The sequence below is a fragment of the Urocitellus parryii genome, chromosome 12, assembly GCF_045843805.1.
Source record: "Urocitellus parryii isolate mUroPar1 chromosome 12, mUroPar1.hap1, whole genome shotgun sequence".
In the NCBI taxonomy this organism is placed as follows: Eukaryota; Metazoa; Chordata; class Mammalia; order Rodentia; family Sciuridae; genus Urocitellus; species Urocitellus parryii.
Window position 1 is genome coordinate 51,042,692 of NC_135542.1, and position 10,517 is coordinate 51,053,208.

The following is a 10,517-nucleotide window of genomic DNA, read 5'->3' on the forward strand; positions in this document are numbered from 1 at the left end:
TCCACTGTTAAGCCTAAATGGTAAAGGACTGGTGAAATGATTGTTTCCAAAACTAAATTAGATTATCATATAACCATGTGGCATGGATTGTATTCACGGGATCTGAATGCCCTTGATTTCTTCTGTGGTATATCAAAGGTCCAGGTTTATTCAGTGAAAATCAGAGACACATTCATCAGAGGCAACACATCATGGTTTCATGATTAGTGCACTACATTCATTGCAGTGTTGAACAGTGGCACACTGAAAATATTATTAAGGTGATGTCCATAAGCCATTTATTATGTATAGTGGGAACCTGTGTTTACAGACTTTGTGGCCACCCTTTTGGTGGCTGCATACTCTCTTCAGGGTTACTGAGTTGTAAAAAATGTGATAGGATGTGAGAATTTCTTTTTTTAAGTAATGGTAAAATACTCCCCATACACCATCCAGTCGTACCTCTTTGTTCCCCCTCCCTCAATGGTCATTTAGAATAAAAAAGTATGGGACAGCTGGGTGCAGTGGTGAATCCCTGTAATCCCAGCGGCTCAGGAGGCGAGACAGGAGAATCTGAGTTTAAAGCCAGCCTCAGGAACAGCGAGATGCTAAGCAACTCAGTGAGACCCTTGTCTCTAAATAAAATACAAAAGAGGGCTAGTATGTGGCTCAGTGGTGAGTGTCCCTGGGTTCAACCCCCAGTACCAGAAAAATGTATGGGACAAGTTGGGCGCAGTGACACACCTATAATCCCAATGGCTCAGGAGGCTGAGTCAGGAGGATCTCGAGTTCAAAGCCAGCCTCAGCAATTTAATAAGGTCCTAAGCAACTCAGTAAGATCCTGTCTATAATTAAATATAAAAAAGGGCTGGAGATGTGGCTCAGTGTTTAAGCCCCTCTGAGTTCAATCCCTGGTACCAAACAAACAAAAAAGTATGGGACATTTCCAAAGAGAGAAAGCCATAGTTCTAATGTTCTCATCTGCACCTGATTCTTCTCCCATTGGTTTGCTTGTTATAGAGCATGTAAGTAGAATAAAATCATATAGAAGCCATAGGCAGAAAGCAGATGAGAAATAACACAGAAAATGTGAAAAATAAAAAAGTTAAATAAGAGATTTTAAATCCTAAAATTCATAACATTCTTCATTTTCTGTGCCAAAACAGAAAACTTTGTCTTAATTTTATTATGGATAAATATTTCTAATTTTACCTCTTTTCTTTATCCATTTTGAAAATTATGGGCTGGGGATGTGGCTCAAGCGGTAGCGCGCTCGCCTGGCATGCGTGCGGCCCGGGTTCGATCCTCAGCACCACATATCAACAAGATGTTGTGTCCGCCGAGAACTAGAAAATAAATATTAAAAATTCTCTCTCTCTCTCTCTCTCTCTCTCTCTCTCTCTCTCTCTCTCTCGCTCCCTCCTCTCTCACTCTCAAAAAAAAAAAAAAGAAAAGAAAAGAAAATTATGATACTTTTTGAATAGCCTCTTCTGCTTTTGTCTTCAAAATATGGGTCAGTTCATGTGTTTGAATTTTAATGTAGTGACTGATACAATGAAGTTTGTTGTATATACTAAGTTTAATGAGTTAGTATACTCAGAAACAGGACCTAGAAAAATAGCTGCAGAAAGACCTCCAGACAGACTAGAGAATTAATTGAAATTATTGTTCTGATTAACATTTCAGACTGATGGCGCTTCCGCAACGCTGATTATGGCAGAGGACAAAGCTCTGGCCATGGGTTATAAACCAAAGGCATATTTAAGGTAAAGTATATATTCAAGTAAATCACCTTTGATTTCTTTATTTTGCAAAATAAAATAACAAATGAAATTAATTTAATTAAAAAATAAAATATTAAATAAAATAAAGAAAGCTAACCCTTCTGTTTTTTTACCTAGAGATTTTGTGTATGTGTCCCAGGATCCAAAAGATCAGCTTTTACTGGGGTAGGTAGTAGTGTATATTCCTAGACTATAATCAAAAGTATTTGATCATACCACTTATTACACAGGTTTTAAAGTATGGTAAGTCCTAAATTTATAATTGGATCATGTGGTGGGCTTTTTTTTTTAATAATCCTTTTAAAAATTATTCCCATGTTTCCTATATTTTTTACTTAAAATGATTATACATGCATAACATATATATCACTTTCTATTTTTTATAAGATATCATAAGCATTTTTTTTATTTTGCTATATGCACTGCTACACAATCTTCTTAATAGCCTTTCATAAAAACCTTCTGATATGTTTATTGTGTTCCCCTCCCTCACAAGCTGCTAGCTTCAGTGGCTTCCATTATGACCTGGAGATTAACCAGGTCCTTTCCCATTTCTTTCCCTTTAAATTCTGTTCTTCTAGTGTGTACATTATCAGCTTGAATTTATCCTTCATTGTTTACTTGTTTATTATGTTTCCCCAGCTCTGCAGTATAAACTTAACAAGAACAGAGCATGTCTATTCAGTTCATTATTGTATTCCCAATACTTAATCAGTATGTTATAGTAAAATTAACAAATTAGTGTAAAACTCAGTTTGGAAAATATGAAGGCATTCTTAATTAAAGTTTTAAGATACTACCTTTTTTTTTTTTTCTTTGCAGACCAACATATGCAACACCGAAAGTTCTAGAAAAGGCAGGATTAACCATGAATGACATTGATGTTTTTGAATTTCATGAAGCTTTCTCAGTAAGTCATTTGAAAGATATATCTGAAAGGACTAAAGTCATTAAAAATGTAGTCCATGTTTGTGGGAGAGAGCAAGGCATGGTTTATAATGTGGGTGAAATAAGAGTGGTGAGGCTTTCTATTTTAAATACTAATCTATATTGCAGGAGGGGCTTCAGGGGAATTAAACAAGGGCCACATGTATGGTATTTAAAATATCTTTTGATGCTATCTTGGAGAGGTCCTTAAGAAGTACTAAACTGTTTCTTTAAGAAATTTTTTTTTATTATTATTCTATTTATTTATTTGTATGTGGTGCTGAGAATTGAACCCAGGGCCTTACAGGTGCTAGGCAAGTGCTCTACTGCTGAGCCACAATCCCAGCCCTCTTTAAAAAATTTTTGACTGAAAACCTATTTAAAGATTTGCCTAATTAAGTGCTATATATAAGTCATATATTTAAGTGATTGCACTATTTTTATTCTCATACAAATTTTTTATGCCTAAAATTTCAGAATAACCAATATTTTTTTAAAAAGTGTTTATGAGGAAATCTAGTCAGCCAATTTAAATCTTAGGACAATACTTAACTATCTAAAATATGTGTTCTACATTGTATTTTCCCTTGTAGGGTCAGATTTTGGCCAATTTTAAAGCCATGGATTCTGACTGGTTTGCACAAAACTACATGGGTAGGAAAACCAAGGTAAGTTTCTAATTAAAAAAAAAAATGCTTGAATTTTCAAAGCACATTAATATTTAGAATTTAGTAACCTGCTATTAAGGTATATGAAGGAGAAAGCTTCTTTTGAAGAATTTTGTACTTCATTATATGTATTTATTTCTTAGTTTAAAAATAGTTTTTGAAAATTCTTTAGCAATTTAGTAAAATTTTATGTGGCCTTTTGTTCTTCCCATTCAGACATTAGATAAAAACAAATTGATCCTCATCTTCTAATACTGGTCTAGACTTTCTTTCTTTCTTTTTTTTTTTTTTTAAAGAGAGAGAGAGAGAGAGAGAGAATTTTCAACATTTATTTCTTAGTTCTCGGCGGACACAACATTTTTGTTGGTATGTGGTGCTGAGGATCGAACCCGGGCCGCACGCATGCCAGACGAGCGCGCCACATTCCCAGCCCGGTCTAGACTTTCTTTTGCAGTAAAATTATTTATATCTAGCATTAGTTATTTCCCTATTACTTCCTGGCTTAATTCATATCTTAACTTGCCTTTATTATGTCTTTATTTTTGTGGGTGCCAGGTTGGATTGCTTCCTTTGGAGAAGTTTAATATCTGGGGTGGATCACTGTCCCTGGGACACCCATTTGGAGCCACTGGCTGTCGGTTGGTCATGGCAGCTGCCAACAGATTACGGAAGGATGGAGGCCAATATGGCTTAGTGGCTGCCTGTGCAGCTGGAGGGCAGGTATGTCACAGCAATTTCATAGGGTTTTCCAGAAAGTCATTTTCTTAGAAACAAGATAAGCTCATCCCAAGAATGCTTGGTTTAGTTTGAAGTAGTTTTTGTTTGTTTAGAGCATTTTATATATATATATATAGCAGTGAGTTCATCTTGATAAATTCATACAATCATGGAATTCAATTTCATTTCGTGTCCCTCTCCTTTCTTTCTGCCCCCCCCCCACATTCTCCTTTCTCTACTGATCTTCCTTTCACTCATCTATTTTTTATTTTTGCTTGGTTCTTTCTACTTACATGTAAAGGTGAAATTCCCTATGATGTATTTATAAATGTATATGACATGATTTTTTAAAATCCTTTTAATGTTTTCTTGCCTTTCCCATCCCTCCTCTCTCCCTCCTCTTCTACTCTACTGATCTCCCCTATATCTTTATGGTATTTGATCCTCCCCTCCTGGTTTGAAATATTCTTAAAGCAATATTTCTGATGACAGCCAACCAGAAATAAAACAACCTTCTTGGGTGGGTGATGATGGGGAAAGTAACAACAAAAATTCTGATAACACTTTAGAAGAACGATGCTGTTTAAATATATGTTGTGTTTTCGCTAAGTTAATGTTTACTTTTTTGTGTGTGGGTGAGTACTCGGGATTGAACTCAGGGTCACTGGACCACAGAGCCACATCCCCAGCCCTATTTTGTATTTATTTATTTATTTTTTTAGTTGTAGATGGACACAATACCTTTATTTTATTTATTTATTTTTATTTGGTGCTGAGGATTGAACCCAGTGCCTCACAGGTGCTAGGCAAGCACTCTACCACTGAGCTACAATCCCAGCTTCCCTATTTTGTATTTTATTTAGACACAGGGTCTCACTGAGTTGCCTAGGTCTTCACATTTTTTGCTGAGGCTGGCTTTGAACTTGCAATCCTCCTGCCTTAGCTTTCTGAGCCACTGGGATTACAGGTGTGCACCAATGTGCCCTGCTAATGTTTTCATTTTTTGTTTATAAAATTAATACATGCTCATTTTGAAAACTATGGAAAATGCAAAAAGTATATAGAAAAAAATTGGAACCACTAATAATTCCCTCCCTAGCCACCATTGATATAGATACCTTGATGTATTTTCTTATTTAACCATAAATTTTTGTTTATTTATCTAATCAGCATGAGTACTTACCTATAAAATGTCTCCAAGGGGTATTTGATCCTCCCCTCCTGGTTTGAAATATTCTTTTTTTTTTTTTAAAGAGAGTGTGAGAGAGAGAGGGGGAGAGAGAATTTTTTTAATATTTATTTTTTTTAGTTTTCGGCGGGCACAACATCTTTGTTTATATGTGGTGCTGAGGATCGAACCTGGGCCACACGCATGCCAGGCGAGCGTGCTACCGCTTGAGCCACATCCCCAGCCCTGAAATATTCTTAAAGCAATATTTCTGATGACAGCCAACCAGAAACTGTCTTTCTAAACAACTGAATTATACCTTAATTAGGGAATTAATTTACCTCTGGAAAGATATTCAACTAGGAAATTGTTATTCTGACAGATTTTTTTTTCCCTACCTTGCTCTCATTATATACCCAACATTTTACCTGCTATAGCATTTAACTCTGGGAATAAAATCCAAAAGGAAAACTGACAGTCATATTTTTTCATTTTGTTTTTGTTTTGTCCTGATGTGAACATATTATTTTCCTACAGATTACAGAAACTTTCTGTTACTGATCCAGATAAATACATAACATATTTGAAAGTATAAAACATTTTATATTTACCATTTTTTATTTATGATTTTTCCTCAGAAATAAGGAAATAGGTTCAGTTATTGATAAGTTAGAACATTTTAGATTTCATGATCAGAAATTTTTTAAATCTGTACAACTTATTTACAGAAATACTTGGTTAGTTAGGACTAGACCTCTCCCTTTCATTTATCCCTCTGTGCCAGGCTTCCACAAGGGAGACAAGTCATATGTAGTACTGTGCATAGTGTGTCATTCACATAGGACACGTTCTTTGATTTGTCTGTTTACAGTGCTTTTTTTTTTTTTTTTGCACCAGGGATCAAACCCAGGGGCACTAGCCACTGAGCTACATCCTCACCCTTTTTATTTTGAGACAAGGTCTTGCTAAGTTGCTTAAGTCCTTACTAAATTGCTGAGGCTGGCCTTGAATTTGGGATTCTCTTGCCTCAGCCTCCCAAGGGATTACAGGCATGAGTCACCACACCTGGCTTCCCAAGTTCTTTATCTAGAAAGTAGAATATAAATAATACTAGATGCTTCTGTATGTGAACAAAAAGTTATCCCTAGAATCTGTCTTTTAGAAGTGTGTAATGTAGTGAGGAACAAGGAGATGATACAGATGATATGTTAAACTGATACTGTTTTATCAAGAGCCAAACAGTAACACCAGCATCATTAGGAGATTAGAGGAAGAATCTATCATGGTGGATCTAGAGCAGAGCCTCTCAGCTTTGGCACTATGAACATACTGGGCTGGGATAACTCTTTGCAGTGGTAACATTAAACTCCCCTCCACCCCTACCTTGCTCCATACACACAGTTGAAACCAGAAATATCTCCAAATATTGCAGTTGTTTTCTGGAGAGAGTGGATCCTCCCTTAGGTAAGAACTACTGGTCAAGCTGGAGCTTGAAAGCAGTGTATTTTAAATAAAACTGGAGAAGGCAGGTGCAGTTGTGCACACTGTAATCCCAGCAGTTCAGGAGGCTGAGGTAGGAGGATCACAAGTTCAAGGTCAACTTGGGCTGTTAAGGGAGACTCTGTCTCAAAATAATTTTTTTTTAAAAAGCATTGGGGATGAAGATCAGTGTAAAGTGCTGCTGTGCTCAGTCCTCAGTACTGAAAGAACAACAACAACAAAAAAAAAAGCTGAAGAGTGTTCCACATTACTGAGTCCTTCCAGGACAATTCCCAAGTCAGTCAAACTTTCTTATCCTGCTCTTTTTTGTTTGCTTATGTGTTGTCAAAGTACCTGTTTTGGTCTACAGTGTGTACTAGATAAGAGTGGAGACGTAGCAAATGTTTAAACCCACACAGCGTCCAACTTGGTGCCTGGTAAATAATAGTTTCTTGATAAATATGGGGATTGAATTGAACCTAGAAGACAAGAGATTCATTAGGTCATTTACTGGTTTGTTGGCAGTCCAAAGGTTAGAATGACTGTGATTATCAGATGGGATTTAAATTAGAGGCATACTAGTATATAGCTCTGTGTAGTGCTAGAGAAGGGACATTTCTTCTTCCTTTTGTGGCCCTTCAGACCATCTCTTTAATCTGTGTATACTAGTGGAGGTAAGAACCCAAGCTTTGGAATCATCTAGATCTGGTTTCAAATCCTGACCTTGCTACTTAATAACTTTGTGATTTGTATGAGTCACTTAATCTTTCAAAACCTCAGTTTTCTCATCTAGAAATTTACTGTTTTAAAAATTGTATTTTTATGTGGTGCTGAGGATCAAACCCAGTGCCTCTCACATGCTAGGCAAGCACTCTACTGCTGAGCCACAACCCTAGCCCCTAGAAATTTACATTTTTAGCACTCACTGTATTGTGTTTATTTCTATACAACTAGAAAAGCCTCTGATTTCTCACCTTAATAGTAAACTTTGGGCTAGGGTGTAGCTCAGTAGTAGGATGCTTGTTTAGCATATACAAGACCCTGGGTTCAATCCCTAGTATCACAAACAAAATATAGCAACCATTTATAGAACATCTATTAGGAACCAGACTGTACTAGATTCTGGTGCACTTACGTATCCAAACACATAAATATATGTGTATGTGTGTATACTATATGCTACCTTGTTTGTATGCTGTACTGGGAATTGAACCCAGGGGCTCTTTACCACTGAGCTGTACCCTATATACTTAGTCTTTTTTTTTTTTTTTTTTTGAGCTAGAATCTCACTAAGTTGTCCAAAGCTCATTTTAAACTTGTGATCCTGTTGCTTCAGCCTGCTGAATCACTAAAATGACAGGCCTGTACCACCATGCCCAGCTACTGTATGCTAATTGAATATTTACAGAAACTTTCTGAAAATTTCATAAACCCCATTTTATAGAGGAAACCAAGGTTCATATGACTACCAACTTTCCCAAGATCTCACAATGGCTAAATGGCAGAGCCAAGATCAAACTTCCAAGCCTATACTTTTACAACACTGTTATCTGCTGCCTCCATACTGACTGGATTCATGACCTTTCATTGTTCTAATGGAACTTTTTTCCTTTACAGGGCCATGCTATGATAGTGGAAGCTTATCCAAAGTGATGGATCCTGAGGAGGAGACCTGACTTCTGTGCAGCACTTGCACTGGGCAATGCCATTTCAATGCATTACTAAGTGACACCTGTAGTTCCTAGTTCCTCTTAGGAAAACATCTGTGGCCTTCTGTTAAGTACTTTGCTATTAAGCCTTGCCAACGTTCTGACGTTTTTCAATAATCATAGCTTACTGCTCTTTCAGGGATTTCTGAGTTACCCCAATATTACACAAATACATTTAAACAGTTGTTTTTGAATCTCTGTTGTCATTAAAGACTAAAGTAGTGGTTACAATTTGTGAAAGAGGTTAGCTAAGATTTGGAATCATCTGTGTAACATTTGCAAATTATACTTCTTCCTATCTGTGTCCTAAAGATAAGTATTTTCTCTAAAATACAAACCAATGTGCCTCAATTAACTAATTATGGAAAATAGTTCATTATCTAAATATAGCTAAAAAAACTTTGAAAGTAAATGTTGAGATATATAAATACCATGTTGGTCAACCTCAATAAAATAGAGAAGTATTGGAGAACTCTTTGCCTTATTTTTATTAAGGAGAGAAGGTGGTTCTCTTGGCTTAGAGGTGGATTTTGCCTTTAATATCTCATTTGTAATTTATAACTTTCGGTAAGCCATAAAGGAATAAGAGTGTTCTGCTTTAAAATAATACCTTCCCCAATTGCTTGATAGGAGTAAATTTATCTCATTGTTTGGAGGTGCTTCTGTTTGCTAGAATTTAAATCAAGTATAAAGAAGTTTTTTATTTTGATCAACTACTATTAGCCCTTTCATATTTTTGACATCCACACTTTACTAAATAACATATAGACTAGTGCTTTGAAAAGAAGCAAAAGGCCTACTAGTGGCCATTTAAATGTTGCTTAGGTCTGTGACAGTTACTGGTGGTCATAATCAGCCTGTAGTTCATGCACATCAGGCACAGGACCTATGCTAACCTCTTAAAAAGATATTTGAGTGCTCACTTTGGTAGCACGTATACTAAACTGGAACATTACACAGAAGATTAGCATGGCCTGTTTTGTTTGTTTATTTACTTACTTTGCAGAACTGGGGATCAAACCTAGAGCATCAGGTATGTTAGGCAAGTGCTCTACTATTGAGCTATATCCCAATCCATTTTTTGCTTTTTATTTTTATTTTTTGAAAACAGGGTCTCAGGCTGGCTTTGGACTTATAGTCCTTCTGCTTCAGCTTCCTGAGTAGCTGAAGTAACAGGCACATGCCATAATGGTTGGCTTGAAATATGAACTTTTATTATTCTTCATAGAATGCAATGTGGTGGAGAGACAAGCCACAGTGGGCAAAGAGGTAGATGCTTCTTACAAAGGATCCAGAATATAAAGAATTACTACAGAGCAAGAATAAAGACAATGTAGTAGAAAAATGGACAGAAGATAGTAGCAGACATTTTTTCTTTTAGAAAATGATAACATGAAAAGTTGAATTGTTAGTAATAAACATGAAAAGTTGCTTATTAGTAATAAAGAAAAAATCAAGGTCGTAATGAGATATACTTTTATACTCACCAGACTGGCAAAAATATAACAAGACAGAATTGGTGAAGAGATGAAAAAGTAGGAACTTTTATACACAGTTGATGAAAATATAAATTGGTGCTGAGCATCATGGTACACACCTGTAATCCCAGTGAGGCTGAGGCAGGAAGATCGCAAGTTCAAAGCCAGCCTCAGCAATTTATCGAGGCCCTAAGTAACTTAATGAGACCCTCTCAAATTTTTAAAAAATTTTAAAAAGGGGCTGGGAATATGACTCAGTAGTTAAGTATCCCTAGGTTCAATCCCCAATAAAAAAAAAAAAAAGTGAAAGAAAGTATAATCTTGGAAAAATATTGAATACCCATATTCACAGCCACATTATTCACAAGAGCCAAAAGGTGGAAGCAATCCAAATGTCTGTGGACAGATAAATGGATAAACAAAATATGACGTATAGCCATAATGGAATACTATGCAGGTTAAAACTCATGGTAATCTTGAATGAACCTCAAGTACATTATGAAATAGGCCAGTCACAAAAAGACAATTACTGTATAATTCCACTTATATAAGGTTTCTAAAGTAGATTCATAGAGACAGAAAGTACAATGGTGGTTGCCAGTCACTGA

The 10,517-nt window shown here is 36.1% G+C and overlaps 1 protein-coding gene across 1 annotated transcript in view; it reads left to right on the plus strand.

Annotated features, from left to right (window-relative positions):
- The window catches only part of Hadhb (hydroxyacyl-CoA dehydrogenase trifunctional multienzyme complex subunit beta), a 38,980-nt gene extending 30,077 nt beyond the window's left edge, over positions 1–8,903 (plus strand). The window contains exons 11-16 of the mRNA XM_026408307.2: positions 1,666–1,745; positions 1,881–1,928; positions 2,586–2,673; positions 3,284–3,358; positions 3,914–4,078; positions 8,340–8,903. Coding sequence (XP_026264092.2) covers positions 1,666–1,745; positions 1,881–1,928; positions 2,586–2,673; positions 3,284–3,358; positions 3,914–4,078; positions 8,340–8,375 — 492 coding nt within the window. The 3' untranslated portion in view covers positions 8,376–8,903. The remainder of the gene's footprint in view (positions 1–1,665; positions 1,746–1,880; positions 1,929–2,585; positions 2,674–3,283; positions 3,359–3,913; positions 4,079–8,339) is intronic.
- The last annotated feature ends 1,614 nt before the right edge of the window (positions 8,904–10,517 follow it).